The sequence below is a fragment of the Tauraco erythrolophus genome, chromosome 4 (assembly GCF_009769465.1).
Source record: "Tauraco erythrolophus isolate bTauEry1 chromosome 4, bTauEry1.pri, whole genome shotgun sequence".
Classification (NCBI taxonomy): domain Eukaryota; kingdom Metazoa; phylum Chordata; class Aves; order Musophagiformes; family Musophagidae; genus Tauraco; species Tauraco erythrolophus.
In genome coordinates, this window is record NC_141468.1 from 45,447,267 (window position 1) to 45,472,380 (window position 25,114).

General features: G+C 38.2%; 1 protein-coding gene across 5 annotated transcripts in view; it reads left to right on the top strand.

Annotated features, from left to right (window-relative positions):
- NAV3 (neuron navigator 3) overlaps positions 1–25,114 on the top strand; it is a 279,388-nt gene that overhangs the window by 130,035 nt on the left and 124,239 nt on the right. For 3 of the 5 annotated variants that reach the window (XM_086609952.1, XM_086609949.1, XM_086609953.1), the window contains exons 6-9: positions 1,127–1,195; positions 3,865–4,004; positions 10,548–11,583; positions 21,553–21,668. In XM_086609952.1, the coding sequence (XP_086466078.1) occupies positions 1,127–1,195; positions 3,865–4,004; positions 10,548–11,583; positions 21,553–21,668 (1,361 nt within the window). Of the gene's footprint in view, positions 1–1,126; positions 1,196–3,864; positions 4,005–10,544; positions 11,584–21,552; positions 21,669–25,114 lie in introns of all 5 variants that reach the window. The other 2 variants (XM_086609950.1, XM_086609951.1) reach the window with 1 other exon arrangement.

The following is a 25,114-nucleotide window of genomic DNA, read 5'->3' on the forward strand; positions in this document are numbered from 1 at the left end:
GTACCACCAGGTGTTTCTAAGTGCTGTCAGTCTATAAAGCCGGGACTAGAGCACTCTGGTTTTTGCTGTTACTCAGAAGAATCACTGGAAGATGCAGAACTGTACAAGACAAAAGCAATCTGTGACTAGCACAGTTTCTGCTTACTCAGTTCTCCGTCACTTCCTTAATAATGCAAGGAATTTCATTTTGTGATGGCACCTGGCTTCGGCACCTGTCTGTATCCTTAGGCTGTGAGCATCCCAAAGGATGCACCTGTTTATAGTAACTGAAATTATCTGGCAGGAGGGCTGACCTTGGCTATACATTTGACATATCCTCTATGCAAATGTCTAAAAGAATAGAGACGTACATTTGCCGTTTAGTAATAACACATTACTGGGTGTCAAAAGGAACATACGGTTTTTAGCCCTATAGCACAGCCTCTCTTCTGTTGCAGAAATACTACTCAGAAGCTTAATAGACAAGGATGCATTTTCCTATGGAATTTAACAGTGAGTCTAAGTACTGGTCAGGGCTTTCCTAATGAAGGCTCTGATTCATTGCCTGGGTAATGCATCACATACATGGCCTGTTACAGTGCTGCCATAATAGTAATTAAAATTATGATGGGATTCTTCTTACATATAGCTCTACTGTCTGGAGGATCACCTTCCTTTAGTGGGAGTTATTCTGAGACCATGTTGGATCTGGTGTAGCAAATTTGTTCCTTACTGCCAGGCTGTGAACCCAGTCGGGTTGCTGGAGAAATTAGTTTTTTGTGCTTAGTACTTTTTATGGTGGAGAAAAAAAAAATTAATAAATGAAGGCACAAAGTTTTGAGGTACCCTCTGTGCAAACTGAGCTTGCATTCAGTCTCTGGGGAAATTTGCCTGCATTGTCTATTCCTAAGATAATTTCTAGCAAATGAGACAAGTTATAACAATATCCATTATTTCATAATCTGTGCACTGCATCTCTCATAAAAATCTGCATGTTCGCATTATTTCATATTTTTGCCAGTTAATTTGTGTTTTCTATCCATGTTCAATTTGCATTCATTAACTCATAGTTTGCTGGTAAGTGTGTTCTTTCTATACATGTTCAAAGAAATTCTTTAATTCAATTTCTCTGTTTCTTCTCATACAGTCTCACAGCCAGATATGCAACTCAGTCTAATCACAGTGGAATTGCAACCAGTCAAAAAAAGACTTCTAGGTCAGTTAAATATCTCTAATTTATTGCTTGTTAGTGATACTCAAGCAAGTATATGCCCATTGATATTTTATCCTTCGGACATGAGCAGACATTAAACAATGTGTGTTTATGTTATGCGTACAAGCTTCGCAACGATGAGCTTTGCCACGGGAAAGCCTTGTATGGACTTGAAGGAGCGGATTTGTACTGTATATTAGTAATATTCCTAGTTGTTATGTATCCTGCATCTTTGTATCCTGCATGTAAAATATTGGATGTGAAGGACTAGTTGGTGATTTTAGTGCTCGCTACTCTCTGGCCTAAATCCTTACTTTAGTCGTGAGTGAATAGAGGTTTGGGAGTTCATCCCAATTCCCACTAGCTGTTTTGCATGTCTCGCAAACCCACCTGAGAAGTTGAGTTCACAGAGCCAAGCTCACACAGAAGCAAAATAGAGCAGTCAAAAAGAACCACTTCCAAGACTTCTGCTCCGTCAAGAGTAGCCTGCACACAGTCCCCACTAAGGAGATGATTTGTTTTGGCAGAGAATTTGACAGAGCTGTGTGTAGGAGATGACTTGTTTCAGATTTCATCAGTACTTTTGGTTTGTCGCTTCCATGAGCACTAAAATCTACAAGCCAGACTGCAGAAGAAAGAAGCTGAGGTCTAAAGCTTACTCTTGTTTCTAGCTTTTTTTTTTTGGTGGGGGATAATTAATGTGTTCATTAATTATACCTTTCCTGTAGAGTTCATTGGTGAGAACAATGAACTCGAAATTGCATATTCTACAATAAAGATTGCACTTTGCAGTATAGCACACTAACACAATTTGAGTTGCTGGTGATAGCTTGGACTGAGCTATACCATGGTCCTGTTGCTTTGCACCTGCGTTTGTAGGTCCTCAGTTTTCCTTATTGCTGATGCTCCTGTCTTGTCCGCATTCAACGTGTCGGGGTTAACAGTCTTATTGTCTAATACTTTAAATCTGTGGCAGTGTTTCCGAAGCCTTTTCAGAGGTATGTGACTTGTCCCTTCTCTGTTATTCTCCTCTTTGCATTTCCTTAGCTGCTTAACATGATTCTGCAAGAGTAATTTAAAACCTGAATTTAATTAAAAAAGACAGCAAATGAGGTAAACTGGAAAGTGTGTAGAGCAAATGACCTCATGTATAATGTGCTTACTGTGGCAAGTTCTCGAATTCTGGCATGCAGAATATATGCAGAAATATTCTATATTTTAACAGAACAGATGAGTTTCCAGTGTTGCACATGCCTCCTCATTGCTTTTTTCATTACCTTTGACAAACGATCTCGGGGCTCTTACTGTCTGTCAAATTAGGGTAATGAGAAGGAGCAAATGGATTTTTAAGTTTGTTTTAGTGCATTCTTCAGGGAACAGAAGATCACTCGAATTCATGGGTCACAGTAAAGGTTAGCATGCGTACAGCTGCAGAGCAGAGACAGTCTGCTCTGGGCTCGGCACAGAGACTAGCAGGGCAGGCTGGCGGCCAGAATGAGCCATAAAAATAACTAATGGATTAGCTCTCTGAGGCTTAAATTGGTAAAGGAAGAGAACATGGAGCTGTTTACATATGTTCGCTAATGAAAATAAAATGATTTGAACATTTCTGTTACACCAGTTCAGAAGAAATCTAACATTTTATAACTCTTTGTAGCGTCATTTTCTTTTCTCCCTTCTGATGCTGCTCTTTTGTAATGTAGTGAAACTAACTGAATTCAATAACTCTGGTATAATTTGTATTGCCACTACTAAAATCATCATACCATCCCAATAAGTGAGAAACAGGAGAGAGATATTCTTCTCCCATGGCAAAAGCCTCTTGCTGATTTGATCATTTCATTTCATCTATCAGATAACAAAACTGGAAAGGAGTGGGAGTGCCCACAAAGATGCTGCAGAAAGTTGGCAGTAAGCATGTATCAAAGAATCTTACATCAGAGAACAGATTCAGACAGAAAAAAAGATGCAAGTTTACACACGCCAGGGACTACAGGGTCTACATTTTTTTTCCTCAGCATAGCCACACAGTAAGGTTCAGATGGTGGCAGCAAATACTAGCAAATGAACTGTATAGTCTACATCATGTGCTTCTATCTAAAAGGTATATATGCGTGTGTAGCATCTAGCAAAAATATGTATTTTCAATATTTTTCATTTAGAATACTAAGGTAGAAATGCTTCAGCCAATAGCCCTCTGTAAAATAACCAAAGAAGATAACTGAAAAGCCAGTTTTTATGCTAAACACAGCTATGAAACATTTGCTACAGTAAGAGATATGAAATAGTTCCCAACTATGTATTGTTGTGCTTTCTAATCAATTTCTGTAACATTTCCTCTTCAAAAGGGACAGGTTTAAATAAAAGTTGATATTGCACTTTAATGGGTTTTTAGGGTGAATCTGTTTTAGCAATGTTAATGGTAAATGCAAAGCATCTTCTTACATGTCCTGTGACTCTAGAAAGCATCTTTTTCCCTTTCGTGTGCTTGAGGATAGGCATCTGTTTTTGTTTGTGGAGTCTAACTAATTTGAATCCTCCTGTTCATTGTTGCTTACCTGAAATCATTGTTTTCAGTTGTTGGTTTTAAATTCTGGTCTGATATTTGAATACTGACTCCTCTGTATGTTGCTTTATATAAAATGAACTGATTTCTCATTATACCATTACAGGCTTCCAGGACCCTCAAGGGTGCCAGCTGCAGGCAGCAGTACCAAAGTCCAGGGAGCCTCTAATTTAAATCGGAGAAGCCAGAGCTTTAACAGCATTGACAAAAACAAGCCTCCACAATATGCAAATGGAAATGAAAAAGGTAATTGATTAAAAGTTACTAGACTTACTTAACATACAAGAGGAAAACACAAAACACCAAAAGAACCCATCCACAGGGGTCAAAGAAGTGAATGTACTATTTATGCTTGGTGAGGAAGACCTATGGAGATAAGGCTCTGAATTAGGACTTGTGGTTGAATTGGAATTAAAGTTCAGAACTGAAAACTTTCAAGATGTTATAGTTTTATTTTATCTCTCTTTGATGAAAACTTCACTGGGTGATTTTTCTGAAGTAAAAATGAATCTGTATTAGATGCCTATAATCTTTGTCCATATTCAAGTCTACTCATACCCAAAGGAAGACTGACATAATTTTCAGGGGACTTTGCACCTTAGCCTGTAATGGAGAAGAATCAGAATATCATATTTGCGTCAGAATATTACATGCATCTGTTCCTTCAGAACCTTACCTAGTGTATACATGAGCCTAAAAAGAGGATTGGAAATTAAGTCAAATGTAATGAAATTTTGCAAGTATTTGAATTCAGTGTCCATATTTTATTGCCTCCTTTAAATATGAACTTCCATTATGGAAACAAACTGAGTTTCCTGGGTCCTTCTGTTACTCCCACCCTGACACTGTTTTTCTAGAAAATGTGCCTCTTCAGGCTTTATCACAGAAAGAATAATGTAAAAATTCAGCTTTCTGAGTTGTGTAACTAATCCAGCCCCTTCTCCCCCTTGTTTCTCCCTTTGTGTAATGAACAGCATTTTATTCATATCTCTGGGTTAGAATGCAGTTGAAAATGATACAATATACATAGTACCCGTTTGCATCCTTGGGGTCTGTGGGAGGAACAAGTATGCAGTGAATGTTCTTCATCCAAGCAACAGGCAGCTATCCAGTTTGGGGTTTTTTTTACAGAATTCTGATGAACACACTTTGCCCCTAGCTGTATCTGAAGATATAAAACCATCCTTTCAATAGTTATTTCTTTATTTTTACTATCAGAGTTGAATGTTTTAGATAGTTCTATAGTGGGATTTATTTTGTCAAGGGCTTGTTTATGGTAAGACATCCAGACTAAAACTAGAAAGAGATCAGAGCGAAAACTGAGCAGACATGGTATAGTTCACAAATACGATAGTGAAGTTATGAATAGGAGATGTGGCTGCTCGAATGAAGGTATGTACAGCAGTTTAGGTTTTAGAATTGCTTCATAATGTTGACATATGCTGAAATACGTGAGAGTGAAATGATTCAAGGTGAGACATGCTTGTAGATATTAATATTCTAAGCTCGTTACTTGGAAACTTTCTTTTGACTGCTAAGGTTTGCATTGCGTTGCACATTTATGTGCCTTTTTGCATGATGGATTTCTTTACTTTCCCATTTCTTTACAGCAGAGAATAAGAAGCTTGATGAAATTTTTAGTCAAGTCATCTCTTGCAAGAGCATAAGGAGTGGCTTTGTTTGTGTATAATCATTCGATTAATTTTACAGGATATAGAAAATGTAATGTTGCATAACTAGAGAGTACTTTATCTGAGATCTTTCTATCTGCTCTTTTTCCTTTCTTTCAAAACAGCAGAATGGATGGAAGAACATTGATTTTACATGAGCATATAAGCCGAATACAAGTTTGGTTTAGAGTATAAAGCAAAAGTTAGAGAAAATTACTGCTGTGAGTGCAAGGATAGGGAAGTGATATTTTTATAATACCCTAAAAGAACATATGGGAACCTGTATTTGAATTCACCATTCTACTTCTTTGCCTAAAGAGAAAAACAACTGAACCATGCTATATTTTAAATTTAATTATTATCGTGGCTAATTTTTTAATATTACAATGAAATTTCCTAGTAGTCTTTTGATATCTTTTTGAAGTATTTGAGAATGTTCTGTGACCTGAGTTTTTTTAAGAATTTATTTAGAAACAAACTTCAACCCTCACAATAGTAATAGTAATAAACACCTCTTTAAAAAAAAAGTGTCACTATACATTGAAAAACTGATTTTTCCTTACATTGTGGCACAGATAATAAACTTTTTATTTCAAATTTTGCTCCTGATGCAAATGCTTGGAGCAAGATAACTTTAACAGCTTCCATTGAATGGATGTACATTCTGTACACTCTAATAGACATAGATCATATAGTAAATACCTTGTAATTCTGCTTTAGAGTTGTGTAAACTGAAGTGGAAAAAGAGATGACTTGTGCTAGATAAATAGTTATTAGAGGCTGAGACCTCCGCACCTCTTCAAGGGCAGACCACTTTTTATACATTTTTCTCTGTAGTACACCCTCCTGTATGTGCTATGAGGAGACCTCGGAAAAGATATATATAAGTGTGTGGGGTTTTTTAATCCAGTTATATGTAATACTTGAAATACATTTCTGCATAAGGCAGTTTCCAACTTAGTCACAGTGGGGAATGGATATGTAGTCACAGAGTTAAAGGAGACCTGAACGTGATCCAAAATAAGATGTGATATGGGCGTTTTATTTAGTATTTCATTATTTAGTATGTCATTAACGTTATCTCCTTTGTATGTTGCTTAGGGAGTAGTTCACACAGCAAGAAACCGAGCTCCCCTGGGTGAATGCAGGTTTGCTCTTTATTGAGTACAGCCCAGTTTTAACCCACAGCCCAACCCATCGCTGTGACGTGGGTAGCTGTATGTGGCTGCGGTTAAATGAGGAACACAGAATGAATTGAAGCAATAAACATGCCATGAACTGAAACCCATCTGTGGAGCTTTAGTGAGCTGATTTTTTTTTTCTTTTCTTTTTTCCCCTGGACTTTGCAGCTTATGGATGTGTTTCAAAGAACACATCTGTTTTCCAGGTCACGTCACATCTATCTACTTCTGTCTTTTAATAAAATAAAGATGAAAATGAAACTATGAAAATGAAACTATTTGAATCAAGTAATTATTCACATTGCTGATAAGGTGGACACATTTTGAGTCCAGCAAAGAAATAATGTTCTAATTCAGTTCAAATTTTACAAACAAATATTTATACTTTAGAGCTTAGAAACATTGTACCTGAACACTGATAATGGAATTCCTATGTCATGGAATTTAATTGCCTGCTTTTCAATGTAATTTAATAATACAAAATGGTGTTTGTGTGTTGTGCTAACTCAGTTTCAATGGTATTTGTTTATTTTGCCCATAACAACTCTGAGAAACTCTGTCCTAGAACTCCATTGTCTGATGGATGCAAATCATTGTTCATCTGTGGCCAGTATGTACATCTAATGCTAATTTCTTTACATTTCTTCTGGTGCCAGTATTTTGCCAGGTGTCCCTGGTGGCGGTCTCCTCCTGTGCTGATAAGAGGCAGTTACTTTCTCATGGACCACTGGAAAGGGGCAGTTAAATAAGCTGACTTCTTTTAATCTCACCACATGGACCTCTCATCCCTCCAAACATCTTTATACCAATCCCTTGCAGCTCTTCCAGTTTCTGCTAACCTTTTTTACTGTGGGTGACTAGAATTGGATATTGTAATCTGGGCACCTGTCTGCTACAGAGTGTATACACTATCATTATCTAACTGTGCTGCAATGGAGGAGCTGTTGTCACAGGGGTCTTGTCTTCTCCAACAGCAATGAACATAGCAAAGGTTGGTCACAGACGAGAAGGCAGAGGAGGTTGATTATATATTGGGCCCAAATTTAACCCCTCACACATCCTTTATTTGTGCAACAGTCTATGAAGAGTGGACTTAAACATCCATTCGGTTGTCGTGGTCTTGCTGGGTTCTGGTAGAAATTTCTCTTTTTACACTGAACACCTGGGGGTGTTGCTGTTGTCCTTTCCCAACGCGGGTTGAGCTCAGCTCTGAAGCACAGAGCTCGCAAGCAGAATGCAAAATTGGTTTCACCACAAGCTGATTATACATTTCAGCAATAAGGGTATTAGGGCCTAAACAGAAGATTGTCTTCATGTAAAATTTAATTTATAGAAGTATGAAATCCTTGTCATAGGTTGGATTTACTCTGTATGAAAATCACCACAAGGTGGGGACAGATTTCATATAATGAACAGCTGAAGTTGAATCCCAACTGGACGTGCAGGAAGCAATGAATGATGTTCAGCTTCAAGTAATGCATTTGGGCTGGGAGGGCAGAATAAATCTTTTTATTCCACATCTTTAAACATATAGACAGATTCTTAATACTTCTGGAGAGCATGCAGTCCGCATTCTTTGCGGGAATATTAAAGATACGCTTTAAATTGAAGATTAAAGGCAAGTTAAAGTTCTCTGTAACTTTTTTGGTGCTGTTTATGGTTTGTGACATAGGGAGAAAATAAATACCAACGGTTCCAGGAACCTGCGTTTTTTTGCTATATATGTAGCAGAACAAGCTATTGACGAAACAGTAAATAACTCTTTCTTTTTACAATTTCCCCTACAATGGGTTTAATATTATATAACATGAAATATGGCAAGGTATTCATTCTTATTTTTAATCAGGACACAATTTTTTTTGGTAAAACTGATAGCCTGAAGCCATACAAATGTAACAGAATTAATACAACAGAGTGTAGTGGCATCCTGCTGTTCACAGATTGTTACAAATGCTCTCCATTAGCTTTACGTATTCTTATGGTGAATTGTTCTGCAAAACTTGGGATAGCTAAAGACCCCAATCCTCCTATGTAATTAAGGCAAGCTTAGTACAAGGCAAGACGTGTGCAAGAAGGTCCTTGTGCACACCCAGTCCTGGGCTATCAGCCACGGGGCTGATCCCTGGTATAAATTAAGGAAGCCGGAGGGCTGCAGTAATTTCCAACAGCTGTTGTTGGCCCCAGGCTCTCTTCCAGGATCTGAGGCTCACCAGAAAATAGCAGGGGCCCAGCCACAATTCCTGCCTTGGTCGCAAGGGAGGGATCAGCTTTGCAGCTGCCCACCAAAGCTGCTCCATGTGCATGGTGCTATCCTGAGCCCAGGGAATAAGCCATAACCTCACCTGTCCCAAAAATGCTCTGAGACAACCCTTACCGTTAACGTTTTCTTGCCTAGTAACTGGATGCAGCAGAGCTGCTTGAAACCTGTGAAGATGTACTGAGCTCATTTAGTGCTGTGGGGTTTGCATATCAGGCTGAGAAGTGCACAAAAAACTCTGGGCAGATGCATTCTCTTTGTTAAAGAAAAAACACCTCCCTTTCAGAATGCTCAAAATCCTCCTTTCGCTATATATATTTGTAGCCTTAAGATTTGCAGGTGGGTAGTCTAATCCATGTTAGGGCCATAGGGATGAGATTGCAAAAATGAAAATGATGCATAACTTCAAACTCTATGCTGAAGGGACAAATGTCTTCATTGTCCTTATCTACTATATTATTCAGACAGGGAGGCCCAAAGGCATAACTTTGGTTTCATGTGTGTATGCAACACATCAAGCACTCTCTTTGCTGTTGTGTGAACTACATTTGCGCTGTATGTTTCATAGGCTTTCTTGTAGTACTGAATTTGATATACTTACGCCTAATTCACTGGCAGTCCCGAGACTGAATGGCAAGACAGGATAGATACAATAGGAGAAAATGTGTCATCTGCTGAAACAGCTATGTACCACATATTTGATTGCCATTACCCTTAATATCCCTGGTGCTGTAGAGTACTAGAGTTTAGATACTCAGATATGTCTTGGAAATCTGAGCTTCACAGAGAAAAGCTTAACTTTTAAATGCATTGGTCCATTTTGCTTAATAAGGCGAGATGACTTTCTTGAAAATCATCGTTGATTAGCATAGTTTGATTATTGCAGAAGGAGTTTTTCTCTCATTCATTCTGAAGATTTGCTGAAGTTCCTGAACGATGTAAATAGAGTGAAGGTACAAGATCCAAGTAAACAAGCCTTCTGTACCTACCTGAGCTTGAGATCCAAAACATCTATCAAGGCTATACCCATGTAGATGATACATCTCCATAACTTTCAAGTACTGACACTGGTGAAATTGTTGATAAGATTTTCTCACCTATGAAAGTTCCTGAAGTCAGCTACTAAAGGCTGTTAACTGTACTTAAAAATGTATTGTGACCTGTCATTTTTTTGCTTTTATGAATATTGATCATATCCATTTGATTTTAGTATTCCTCAGCCCTCCTCTTCCTGACCAAAACCTCAGCTTTCTAGCACAAATTTTGCCTTCACTGAACATCAAAACCATCTTTCTCTAGTTTTCTTTTTCTTCCAATATTGTATCATTCTTTTTTCTTCCATGTCTCAGTGTTTTATTATTAACAAGTGATAGAAAGAATTTCTTTATGACTTACTAGAAATAAAATCTTTACATTGAAAGATTTCATTTGTGTAATGAAGTGGTTACAAGAAAAGTGTTTCTAAGATCCTCTTCAGCTCATAGAAGTATTGCACAACATCATCATAGTAGGGGGAAAAAAAGGCATTTTTGATTAGTATTCTTCATGTTCCATGCACATGTAAGCTATGTTTATTATAAATCACATGTAACTTTTAAATGTTAGAGGATTACAGTGTCACCTTCAAGTAGGAGATGGGAGAATAACTGTACCATTATGATTCTTTCTGTTTTCTAAGCAGATTCACCAAAAGGCCCTCACCCATCTGCAGGCATGAATGGAAATGTGCAGCATCCCACCAGCACTGGGCAGCAGCAGGTCTCTGCTATACCCTCTCCAAGTGCCAGCAAGCCTTGGCGCAGCAAATCCATGAATGTCAAACACAGCGCGACCTCTACCATGCTGTCCGTGAAGCAGCCTAGTCCCGCAACCTCCCCTACTCCATCTTCAGACAGGCTTAAGCCGCCCCCTTCTGAAGGTATGAAGCCCCCTTCATCTGGACAAAAATCTATGCTGGAAAAATTCAAACTGGTTAACGCTAGGACTGCTCTGAGACCTCCTTTGTCGCTGAGCTCAGGACCCAGTGACAGTGGGAGAGAGGATGATACATTTTCAGAGTGCGGTGAAATGGATGTCTTAAGCAGTGGGGTGAACAGCGGTGGGTCCACAAGTAGCAGTCCTAAAGTATCACCGAAGTTAACCCCTCCGAAAGCTGGAAGCAAAAATCTCAGCAATAAAAAGTCTTTGCTACAGCCAAAGGACAAAGAGGAAAAGAACAGGGAGAAAAACAAAGTTTGCACTGAGAAAACAGTCAAGGAAGAGAAGGACCAGGTCACTGAAACATCTACAAAGAAGAGCTCAAAAATCGCAAGCTTAATCCCAAAGGGAAGCAAGACGACAGCAGCCAAGAAGGAAAGTTTAATACCGTCTTCTAGTGGGATCCCAAAACCTGGATCGAAGGTGCCAACAGCAAAGCAGAGCACTTCATCCGCATGCACGGGAAGTAAGGATGTTGAAAAAGTGAGGACTGCAAAAGGAAACCAGGCGCAATCAACACCAAAATCTCAACTCAGTGAGAAGGCTTCTCCTTCCTCTGGTCTTGCTTCTTCTGAAGGGAAAGAACCAAGCGGAGCTCTCACCCCGGGATCCTCCGTGGCTCTGTCGGCCTCGATGGCTGCAAGCAGCGGCCAAGGCACAGGAAATGGTGTCGTCCAGCTTCCTCAGCAACAGCAATACAGTCACCCCAACACTGCCACAGTAGCTCCTTTCATTTATAGGTAAGGTCATGGAGGGAAATTGATTTTTTGTGTTACCAGTTAGAGAAGAGAGCTAAAACGAATAGAGCAATGGTGGATCACACTATTAAGTTTCTTATCTCCCAGTTTCTGTCACAGCATGGTAGAATCATAGAATGATATGGGTTGGAAGGGACCTTAAAGATCACCTAGTTCCATTCTCCCTGCCATGGCAGGGACACCTTCCCCTAGATCAGATTGCTCAAAGCCTCATCCAGCCTGGCCTTGAACACTTCCAGGGATGGGGCATCCACAGCTTCTCTGGGCGACATGTCCCAGTGCTTCACCACCCTCAGAGGGAAGAATTTCTTCCTTATATCCAGTCTAAATCTACCCTCTTTCAGTGCACATGTTTTCCTAATATTATTTTTTAATTAATATTACTGTATGAACAATTTCTTCCAACAACTCTGAGTCTCTACCTTGTACGAAAGCAATCCACTGCAAATATTTGCCATTTAAAATTCAGGATGCTTTGATTAGAAATACAAATCACATGGTACATTCCCTGTGCTGCTTTGAAAGGTCACGGCTGAGTCAGGTTTCTAGTGCTAATATTCTTGTTTGCAATTTAAGAACCTCAGCATTTATTTGCTGATATTCAATAATATTTGCTAAAATCACTGTTCTCTTAAAAAATCCAAAAATAAACTGCTGATGTTTTCAGAGTATGTAACAGTAAAAGTAGGCTACTGGAGGAAAAAACATACATAAATTTTTACAAGTATTTATTTAAAAATATTTCAACGTTTTGGGTAGAAAAGTTTGCTGTTTGCAGATCCCTTTCCTGTTTAGTTTTATATACGAACTAGTTATAGACTAACTCCATGGTGGCAGTTACTTTTTACAGGTGATGCAAGCTCTTCTGATGGCCAAGGCATGAACAGTTAAATGTATCAACCTTTGTCTGAGTTTATTTTGCTATATGCTAGAGTAACTGAAGAGAAGCTGAGAGATTTCATTGTTGTACAGCTCAGAAGACAGAGAAAGTGTAGAAAGACCAACAGGCTGGTTTGAGTAACGATACCAGATGTCAGTTGTTGGAGGGCTTTAGCTACAGTTGTGGGTAAATTTAACATCTGATACAATGACAAATACATTATTAAGCAAAATATACTGGCAGTTTTTGTTAGTGAGTAGTGCTGCAGATAATCTTGGCTAAAGATTAAAGAGTGCTGAAGTAGGCTCTGAGGGAATATATATATCATTATACACAACTAAACATAGCTTCAAAACTAATCTAGATGAGCAGTAAACTGTTTAAGTTAATTCTGAACAAAAGCAGTTCAGAAAATTGTATGGGAGGGGGGAAAGGCATGGTATAGATTGTACTTATTCTGATATGCAGCGGGTAGCCTCTTGAGTTTCAATTAAATGTATCACTCGATGTGCTTAATATGCATGCTTCTTTATAACTGTCTAGGGTAACCTCAGTGATACAGACTGTTTGCAGCGTGGTACATAGGATGGCCTACATATGTGTTAGGGTGCATATATAAGGAGAGAGAAAAAGAAGCTATGCTTTGACTTCAGATGCATGTGCTATTTAATGGCGATTTTACCACGTATTGGTGCCATTTCATTGCATGATGGAGATATCTTACCATTCTTTTAAGCTTCATCAAGAAGAAAAATATGCTTTGCATTTTAAAGGGCGATAGAAGCCTGCATCTTCCAGTAAAATTTGTTATTAATAGTCGTCTGTTTGCTTCAAACAAACAGCAAAGGGGACTGTATTTGAAGTTAAATCTCGCATGGAAATAGAATTCTCAGAGCCAGGGTCTGATCTCAGAATGCTGTAAACCCAGAGTAATAGACTGACTTTGATGAGGTTACTTCAATGTGTATCTCTGTAACTGAGAGCAGAATCTGACCCAAAAATACACAGTAACTGCATTTCGTACAACTCAAGGGCTTTGCAATAGTACACAATGATTTCACAGAAGATTATAAATATAACCAAGGATAAAATATCCACATTTCCAAAGTCAGCATATTTATTTTGTGGGCATGTGGCAAGTGGAAGTGTGCATGAAGCTGGGATCTGTATTTACACTATCTTGCTCTTAAACGTAACTGTTTTCTGAGCAGTCACCACAATTTATACACAGAGTATTCAGGTGCGCTTGTTAGCTGCTAGGACAGCTGTATAGGTCAGTGAGTTAATAAACAATAGTTATCATTCAGACAGTTTTTTACAATGGGAAGGAATATCTTGGCTCTTTACATTTGTACTACAGTCCTTGTAAAAAGTTTCAATATAATTTAGTAACAATACAGTGTATTTCATCCAGAATCCTGCAGAATACTGCAATATACAACTGTGATGAGTTTAGGCTGTTAACACAAGGACAAGTAAGCTGGTGCTTTTTCTGATGTGTTGCTGATACCTGTAGATATCATGGGTTTTGCCACGTTCGATTATTACCCAAGAGGATATTATGGTAGATTTATGAGTAAAAGAGAGTATTCCAAAGAATTGCTTTGAGACTGGCATGTATTTTGCTTAAACAGAGAGTGCAATGCTGTAGCAGTTGTCAGCACTCATGTTTTCAGAGTCATGTATTTTTATTAATGGACAATAGACAGAAAATACTGTTTCACTAGGAGGTTCTGAAATGATATACTATTCAGCTTCGCACTCTTGGTGCTTTGTCCTATCTGATATCACATTGTATTTTTATGCCTCTTAAACACCACGACATGGAAATTCATATGGGATTATTACTTCTCTTCAAAGATTAGCAGCAACAGAGTTGCATTTGAGATAATCTAAATGGGTATAATTTAAATTCTTCTGTCCTCCTCAGCAAGTGATTATTTATTTTCAAATGCATTTGTGAATGTGTTATTTACAGACCCTTATGTGTCCCCTCTGAAGTTGACTGCAGGGCCCAACTGATATAAGAAAGGCTGAAGTAGATGTAATTTAGTTCCCAGAAAGCTTGATGAGAGAGATAGAGCAGGAAAAACAACTAAAAGGAAGGTGTAAGAGACTCTATAGTTCTTTAAAATATACTAGCCACTACTTTAGATTACACATTCTTCTACATAGACAGAATTAGAGGAACATGAAAATTGTACCATCTGCCAGAGTCCCTTACTCATACTGAGACTGGCCATAGAATTTAATTATCTTCCTAGTGGTTTTTAAATTTCAAATGGAGAAGAATAACGTAGAAGTTCAGTGCTTACTATGTTACAGCAAAAACTGGAAAAAAAGGCATTATTGAAAAAAAGAAAAGACTGAATCTTTCTCCCAAAATCTTAGCAACAGAATAACAGCTTAATTGCTCAGTATTTGGAGTTCTTAGCTTTCCTACTCATTACTCTAAAATGTAATATAACCCATAATTCCAACTATTTTCTTGCAGAGAGAGCCTTTTGTATGCAGCCATTGCTTTACTTTTTGTGAGCCAAATAGCCTAAGTTTGCGTTATTTCCATACAATGGGAAACATAACTAGTAGTCCCACGAGTAACACAAAAGTCACCTCACTCCATGGGGCAAATCCTTAGTTGATGTAAATCATCATAACCCAACAGGAAGTATGTGATATTTTGGCAATTAACATTTGCCTCGGATTTGCTCAAACACTAAAGGAATATTTCATTAGGAGAATGTTGAGTTGTAACTGGACGTATGAATGCGCTTTTGTTTTATTGACTCCTCCACTAACTGCTGTAGAAGCTTAGTGGGTCTCTTTTCCGTGGCTAGAATATAGAATCTGAAGTGCACAAACCCCAGGAGCTGTGGTGCTCAGAAATTGCTTATTGTCTGAAATGCTGAAAGTATAGAAACTACTGCAGGGAGTTAGCTGACCAGTCATCATCATCCTAAGCTGCACTTCTATACTGTGCATTACTTACATTTCAGTTCTTCAGCTATATTTCTAGTTTAACGATAGCAACATCTGGAAGAAGTTTCAGCACTGCCTGAATTGAGACCTTGCAGAGATACTCTTTCAGTGTCAATGCTGGACTACAAAAAACAGTTTGGCACTCCTTTTGTCCCTGAAGAATAAGAAACTGGTGACTTAAGCTACCTAATAGATTGATGTAGAGAAGATGGAGCCAGGCTCTTCTCTGAAATGCAGGGTGAAAGGATAAGAGATAACAGATGCAAATTACAGCAGGGGAGATGCTGTTTAAAAGTTAGAAAAAATATTTTTACATTGAGGGTGGTGAAACACTGGAGCAGACCGCCCTCTGTTGTTGTGGAAGCTGTCCTCGGACATGTTCAAGACTCAAACCAAATGAGACCCTGAGCACCGTAATGTAACCAGACCTGCTTTGAGCAGGTTGTTGGATCAGATGGCATCTAGAATATCTTTCTGATAGACATTACTTTATGGTTCTGTGAGGACTAAAGTTTTCACTAGATAGAGGCAGAGAAAGGAAGTATCAGCATAATAAATAAACGAACATGTTACCAGGTACTAAAATCTTCTTACCTCCTTTCCTATACGGTGTTTGAAACAATTCTATTTGCTAGAGCATAGCTTCAAGGGTGCATGGCAAGTGCAGAGCTGCAACAGATGGGAAGGAGGATATAATCTGGTTGCACCTCTGGAGGCACAGTGTAATTCAATTCCAGCTGCCTGTTCAGGATGTTTTTATACTGGCTTAGGGAAAAAATTAAACTACTCTTCAAGGATCCTGCAAACACAGCTTCTGTAGAGTTTGTTGAAGCCATATTTCTGTACAGTTTTAATGACTAGAAGCTACTTCTGGTCACTGATTCTGGAGGTAAAATTAAGTTTTCAGCAAAAGACATTCTATTACTTAATTGTGTTTGTTAATAATAGATTGTGCTGCTAAACATACTGCAACTTTTTCTTTAAAAACGCAATGATTCGAAGTTATACTTTAATGCTTTATTTATTTCCATTATTTACTTTACTGTTGTGAAAATAATACAGTCACCACCAAAATTTTGCAATCATAGGTAGCACTAAACATTGCCACCCACCAGTTTTTCTTGTTAACAAAAACTGTTTAGAAAAAATCCTCTCATTTTCTCATGCTTGATTTTCAAGTAATTGTGCAAGAAATGTTTCTGGTGTAGAGGTGTTGACTTAAGAGATGGGAAGGAGGATAATATGCAAAGAAATCATTATAATCACGTTTTTGATTAATGCTGAGTTAACACAGTAGCTTGGTAATTCAGTTGCTTGCTGTTTATGTTCTGAAGCTATTATTTTAAATTGCCATACAGTCAAGCATGGCCTTGTTCCTTTGGCTAAAATAATCAGTAAAAATGTAGGTTAAAGGGCCAGAAAGGATATTCTGTTCAGTCTTCTGTCACTGGCAACCATATTAACCCTTCCATAAACCAACTAAGTTTTATTTTAAACTAGTTAATCCCCACTACTCCAATGGGAAAGTTCCTCAAGAAACTCACTCATGTTAGGAAATGTTTACAACCCACATGATGAGACTGTATCCATTTATTACTTTATTAATATTATCCTTAAACTTAAAAAGTTGTTTTTCCTCTTTTTGATTGCACTTTTTAAATTCGTGAGGGAATAATCCCATCCTCTTCCTTCTCTATTGCAAGACTATACCAAATGCTTTCTCTTTTCTTTCCTTTCAGAAGGGTTTCTTCTTTGCCATGATCATCTTAGTAGCCCTTCCCTGCAGCTGTTCCCAATTTAACTCACATGTCTTGAACATGGATGATCAAACTGCTCGTATTTCAGATGTGGTCCTGCCAGGCTGTTATACTGACAGTGATACACATTCAAGGCAGCTGCACCTCAGAGAGTTATTGGAAAAGAACCCAGAGTATTCATCTGATATCTCTTGGAATGTCGAGTAAAGACCAAACAAATCTTTGATGTTATCTGTGTTTATCAAAGATTGGCTATTTTGTTACAGACAGGAAATGACTGACTGCATTAAAGACAGCTTATTAAGTAGTGTTCCAAATTCTGTTCTTAATTACTCCTGTACATGCTCATTTTAATCAAACTGAATGAGCTTGTGCAGGTGTGATTGAGAGCAGGATTTGTCCCATTAGAGTTTGATGCTCTTACAAATAGGTAGCATGTAACTCAGTGGTTGGGGATAAATATATTCTCTGATTGTCGTGGTTAAAATAGAAAACAGATTGTCTTGTTTTCATGATGGTTGCCTAAATTAACCTGTACTGCAGATGCACAGCACTGGAAGAAATGTCAACAGGGTTGCTTTGACTAAATTGAAATACTTTTCACTTTCATTTATATCAAGAGAGATGCAAGAATTTAATTTTTTTTTAAGGCAGTGGGCTGTGAATAAGCATAGAGGGCCATTCATTAAGGCCAACGTGTAAAATTAATGAGAAGATCTTTTAATTTGCTGTTTGCTCGCCTTGAACTTAATCTATGCTGCAGTCCTGCAGAGATCACTTGAGTCATTCATAGGATTAATATGTCCCGCAGAAAGAAGTAAAAGCCAGAAGTATAGGGGAAGACAAATCTCACAATTTCACCTTCCTTTTTTTTTGCAATTAAAATGATTGAGCTAAGCAGAGAGGCGTTTCCATTCTTGGTTCAACGTATCACAACCTGAGACAGACCTAGAGCAAAGCAACTTGAAGTTTTAGGGACCCAGTCTATACCTGGATGTCCTTGTCCCCCAAGAGCTGAGGCTGCTACATTGGTTTGCTAGGAAGTCTTTCACCCCTAGAAAGACTGCAAAATCCATAGTACTCCGTGGGATTTCTGTTGCGTCAGATAATTACAATCATTGATGTTTTTACCAAATAAAGCATAAAAATGCTGAATGAAGTCAGTATAGCAGTTTCGCAGTTTCTTTGTTATTTGTTTTGATAGGAAATCACGTTTATTTTACATTATGTTTAAACTTTCAAGTTTCAAGTAAGATAAAGGATATTTCACGCTTCTTAGATATGTTATTTCAGGCTGTCTATAAATTTAAGAAAAGCACTTCATATTTATATTTGATTTGGGTTTCCATGGTTTTCTTTCTACAAGTTAAATCAAACATTTTAAAATTGTTAATGTTATATGATCTTTGCTATTTAGTATTTTTACTTTAAGGCTTAGATTCTAACGCCATCTTATGTCTCTGAAACTGGACTTTGTGCCACAATTAATCCCACTGATCAGATTCTAAAATTTAGAATGGAAATCTTTGACATTCTTCTCACAGTGTTTTTCAACTCATCTTCCTGGTTATAGCTGCATCATTTTTTTGAAAATTAAAACCAAAAAAGCCAAAAAAGCACTGAATAATAGAAATGTGCTTTAATTGGTATTTGGTATATCTCTAAAAGTTTTGATGAGACCTGGGCGAGCAAAGTTGTGAACAAGTGAAAGCTTATATTCGTTATTTTAAGTAAACAGATTCCTTCATCATGTTGAAGTTTACTTAGTTACTGTAAGTCACGCATTACTTGTTTGTGCTCTTGGAGAGAGATCCAATCCTTTTAAGATAAGGATCTGTGTTCTCATAGAGTCAATAATGAGTTATTTATTCATCTGTAGTGGCTTTATAGGCAATAGTCACTACCAGAGGGCAATCTAGATCATTGAAGTTCCATTTTACTAGATGAATCATAGAATCGTAGAATGGTTAGGGTTGGAAGGGACCTGAAAGATCATCTAGTTCCAACCCCCCTGCCATGGGCAGGGACACCTTCCACTACACCAGGTTGCTCAAAGCCTCATCCAACCTGGCCTGGGTGAAGAATCAGTGCAAATGCTGGGTATTAGTGACTGATGGGGGTCCAGACCACTTAATCCTTTTCTGATGATAGATGTCCAAATAAACCAGAATGGATCCTTTCTATCCTCTCTTTGTAGATAGTTTACATATAAGGCTCTTGGTCACTCAGAGAAGGGTTTGTGTCAACCTTCGGGGTTGATGCAGTGGCTGATGGTTGAACAGTTGTACAATCAGGAATGCAATGCCGTAGGGTCAGAAGGAGAACAGGCAAAAAGGATCTCTTTTTATTTCTAACCAGAGATGGACTGATGTAAACTCCATAAACATTTTGAGGAGAATGCTAGGAATACTTGAACTGCACCCACCTAGCTAAATGCTCTTCTTGCAAGACCAAAAGCAACCTACTCTTTTCCAGTATTCCTCTTAATGAACTGCAGCCTCACTCTGGCTCCAGCCCTGGCAGCCCTGTGATTTGGATTTAACAAAAAGATTTCAGACCACTTCAATTACCTTTGCCATTACTATAAGTGCCTTTTTCTGAGATGTATTTTTGGGCTGATAGTTTGCCCTGGGCTGATCCAGCACTAAGTCTCAGCACTAAACCCAGACAGCAGTACTCATGAGCATCCATGGCCTCTCAAAGTGGTTTTCAGTGAAAGTAAACATATCTCTCATTCATTTTGATGATTTGAAGCAATATGAGGAAGCAGGTGGGACTGGAATTTCAGTGTGTGTATCCATTGGGGAGGGGTAGAGTGGGCTTTTTGCTGCTTAAGACGTTGTTACCAAGAACCAAATGTAAAATTACATTCGAGGTCAGTAGGACACAGTTAACCTTGCAGCACGTGCTGAGCTGGTGTTTCCAGTAGTGTGTAACACAGAGAAATTGTAGACAAGAGCCAAAAATAGTTTTTTATAAAGCAGTTGTCCATTTCCAGCATCCACAAAGTACAAAAATTGATAAAAAAGACAGTGCATCAGATCAGACATAATTTACATTTCTATTTCCCTGTGAACAGAGTCAGAATTAAATTATTCTAATCAACAGATTCCACCATGACAATACTTGTGCTGTTGTACGTGCACGTGTCTGCTCCCTCAGTTACAGTCATGAATTACTGAACAGATTCATTCAGTAGGTAACTTTGAAGAAGTTGTTATCTGGGAAGTTATTTCATAAAATGAGTTGCCGTTCAAATATTTTGAGAGATAAGTCACTGTTTTTATCAGTGGTATTTATAAAATACACATTCATCACATAGTTAAATGTTTGTGTTTACGGTTTAATTGGTATTGGAAACACTTTATGGTGAATTTTGAGAACTGAGCTATAAATGTAACATTTTTAAGTTAGGATATAAATATTTCACTAGTCTTTTAAGAAATCACAAAAAGGAGTGTGCTTTTCATGTCAGGAAAGCTGGAAGAACTTAAGCTTTAAGTGAAGGACTTTTTTCCATTTTATTTCAAAAAGTGACAAGTATATCTTTAGGTGTATTCTTTTACTGCATACAAATATGGTACACATTGCTTTTTAATGGCATCGTAGTTCAGCAGTTCCTGTGTAAACTAGATGCTAGAGCTGTTTCTTAAGAAGAGACAGTAATTATGTGATCTATTTTGTATTATAATGCATGTGTTTGTGTATTTCTTTCTATTTACCATTATGCAATAGCAAATAACTGTATTCAACAAAGGGTACCCATTATAATTTATCAATGATATCCACAGAAATATATCATCAAAGCAAATATGGGCTATTTGTTAGCAAGTTAATGGAAAAACTTGTATTATCCCATTTCCCCAGAGTTATATAAGAGGCATTATCAAAAGAAGCTGCACATAGATTTAAGTATCTGGGCCAGATTTCCATTCCAGCCTTGCATAAGCTTCTTCCCACATGGCCTTTCTTGCTTAATATTTCAGCAATTACAAGTTTCATTTCCCTTATATATGTGCAGGCATGTGACAACCAGTTTAAATGGATTCTGCCTATATCTGGATGACACCTCTTGCAGAAAAAAATTAAGGAAACAAAATGGCTCCAAATTTCCCAGCATTAACTCTGAGTTGTTCCTGAAGAGGGACACAGAGAGAGAGTTCCCAGTTGCTTGCAGATTTATGTAGTTGGGGTCAAACTAACACAGTAAGAATGTGACATTTGTGGTATTTTCAGTATATAGCAATATGTTTCTACATGAGCTGTAAGTAGAATTTGTTTCCATTAATATAGGAATGACAGATAATAATAATCAATCTTCTTGCTTGATTTCAGAACTCTCTCAGAAAATGACAGTACCTCTTTACCACCTGCTGACTCCTGCACCAGTCCTACTAAAATGGATTTGTCATTCAGTAAGACTGCCAAACAGTGCCTAGAGGAGATATCTGGTGAGTAACAGTAAGTCAGGAGAAGCCTGTGAACTTCTTTATTTACATCTGTTTCTTACCAGGAGGTTTGCAACGGATTGAAATAGTAATTCTGACCTCTGTTCATGAGCGATATTAAATATGCAGAAAATTTGGGTCATGCATGGTTAGTGCTTCAAATGCACAGTGCTCGTTTCTGAACTGGCTCCTTCTGTTCAAAGATTTTCATCATTTTGCAGAAACTGGGCTTTTACAAGCTAGGGTTTCAAGTCGTTATTGTCAGAGTCATACTGAGTGCTCCAAGAGAAGTGGTGGAAAACCTACTTCAGAATTAACACTGTGATGCATTAAGATCATCAATTTAAATCATAACATCAGAATTGAGACATAAGTTATATGAGCTATATTTTGCTTTTATAAATGAATCTATATTCAGAAAATGGGAAAACAAACAAGTCCTTACTATTGTATCTGACTTTTAAGCTGGTGTTAGAGCTAAGCTGCTAAAGATTGTGTTCTGGAATTCCTTGTAAACCTGGAGTAAAGTCCTTATTAGGTTAGGAATGTGAGGAGATTTTTTTTTTAAATCATATTGGAATAATTCCTTTGAAGTCAACAGAGCCATGCTGATTTACATCAGCCCAGGATCCAGCCATAACTCTGCCTATGGATGCAAAAAGCAAATTGTGTCACAGCTGACTTTCTCAACAGGACTGCCGGGTCGTGTGGGAGCACGTTCAAAGGGACTCTTCACCAGAGCTGTTTTGTTGGGGTTTTGGGGTTTACTTTTTTGTTGTTAATGTTTTGGGTTTTTTTCATTAGCATCCTTGCTCTGATTATAATTTTTTTGAGAATAAAAGGTGAAATCCTGTCCCACTGGATTCACCTGTAGTTTTGCCCTTTAACTTCAAATTTTTAACATTCAAGTGGATTTATAACGAGTTATGTGGTTCTTCTTACACAGGATATAACTCACTTAAAGCACTCATTTGACACATCAGTCTAAAATTATCTCTCCACCAGAAGGGAAATCAGATGCCCAAGCGTTGTAGGTCTGCCTTGGCATTTAGCTGACTCATACTGAAATTGAGGTTTTGTCCTGGTTTGTCTCTGTCCCTTTGGAAATTTCCTGAGTCTAGCATCCTTTATTTGCACAGCCAGCTTTTGTGATACATATGTCACGCTGAAACCTGGTGAAGTGTTCCCTGAAGGTGACACATGCCTGTTAAAATTAAAGTAAAAAATTATTTTTAATTAACCCAGAAATAAGACTCATTGATCTGGTATATAGAAAGAGTATAATTGAAACACACAATTCAAAAGATGGTTCAAGGAGTTATCCACAGAGATGCTAAAAAAAATAATCGATTCACTACCTGCTGAAATGATCAAATGGGATATCATGTCTCTTAGCCTTTTACAGTTCTGAACAGAAATGGAACAGCATCAAAAAGAAGAAAATGGCATAAAGGGCACTAGGCATCAGAGATGTTTCTAATCTGATTATTCAGACTCTGGCATTAGCAGCAGACTGACAAAACAGTCAGCAAAGCAGAACCACCGGGAAGATGTGGTCAATGGTTTGTTGTATACAGAGGAAAACAGATGCATGTCACCTGTAATTGGCTGTTAGCAGTGAGAAGAACGAATGGATCAAATACTACATTTGCTGAATAGATAATTGTCTGCATTAGTGAACTATCACCAAGTCATTGGTGATTCTGTCATTGGTGAACCTGCATGGCAAAATACTTGTGTGGCCACTATTCAAGGGAGTATTCCATGAAGGATTAGCAATGAGAAAGGGAGATCAAATTCTGTTATTCAGGAGCATCTTTAATCTGTATGATCAAGGGATTATACCAGTAGTAGCAAGGAGATATGCAAGGGTTGTTTCCTTGATCTGGTGACTTATATTCAGGGTTTTAAGAGACGAATCCCGAGTTTCACTTTGATATTACCTTTTTCCTAAAATCTTTCTCTGCTTCTATGGATGGGCATCATCTTTACATTAACTTAAGCTTGTTTTGCAACTTGATAGCCAAACACGTTAACACGATATATTGGTAGGTAATAAGGATCAAAAAGGATCACATGCAAGGGGCCAAGCATCTGTAGAAACAGCTAAACAGCTTGTAGGAGAGGATTCATAAAGTGCTGTCTCACCTGTATTACGTTTCTGCTTCATTAGTCTTTATTATTTTTACAGTGCCAGCTATTTGCACCTAAGGCTAACATGCTCAGGACTACGATATCTTGGTCATATCATTGTATAAACTGTTTCTCTACTTTCAGAGTATTTACATGCTCATGTTTGCTATTGTCTCTAGGATGAAGATTACTGCTCCCATAAGTAGCCAAGGAGATCATATCAGAGCTCCTAATCCACTTCAGGGCAAAATCAGTCAATCAATCTTAAACTAATGCTATAAGCATGGCTGTTCCAAGACTTCTTCACAATATAGGCAAAGCTTGGATAGAGATAAAGTAATTTTAAATGATTTGGGAGTTGTTGGTTGTTCAGGCACCATTCTCCTGGAGTGATTCAGGATACCAAACCCAAGCTAATTTCCTTGCTCTAGACGTGGGTGGTCATGTGTCTGTTTTCCGTGCCCAGCAAAGCAGTTCACATCCCTTTGCCATCATCTCAACATCAGTGGTGAGGAAGTAGAGAGGGAAAGTGAGAAGCTATTGGGGTAGTTTGCAGCTCTCCTCTGCTGTGTCTTTCTCCCTATTTCTAAGGGAGCCAGTTACCTTTAAAACCTCTCCTGTCTTCCACTCTGCAAATGATCCCTCGGTTTTACTCACAGAGCCATGAGAGGAGGATGGTGCTGGAAGGCGAGGGAGATGGTGAGACTGGTGTAGTCATGGACTCAGAAGTGCTGCCCTCATAACCTGAACAACCTTTTTATTTTTAACTTGTCCCCGTAAATCTGCTGCCCTAGGTAATTTCCTACATGGCTTATGCCTAAATCTGGTCCTGTGCCTCAGTAGAGCTACTGGAAATCTATGTTTCTTCACTATCCCTCTGTCTCTGCTAGCAATTTGTTCCAGATGTGATCTGAAGTGCTTCAGACTTTTATCCTACTTTTTTTTTCTTTTTTTTTTTTTTCCTCGGAATACTCCACAGCTCAGCTAGAGAAGTCCCAGATGTTTCCACTGTGCACGTGCAGATCAGTGGTACAGCTCATGCGCAGTAGGTGTAAGGCTTCCTGCACACCTTGGATCCCCTCTGCGTGCATGGTGCCAGTGATACCCATACACATGCTGAATGAGTCCCACTTATAGGCACGAGTCACCCATGCAGTAGTTTTGGTGCATTCTGCATATGGTAGACTCATTGCACATGTGGCACACAGATGTGTAGAGTTCTGTCCAGGAAATCCCAGACAGAAATGTGGGAGTCCCAAATAAGGACCAGTTCTGTAGTTATGTATGAGCACTCTTTCTTGCATATACTTTATGTA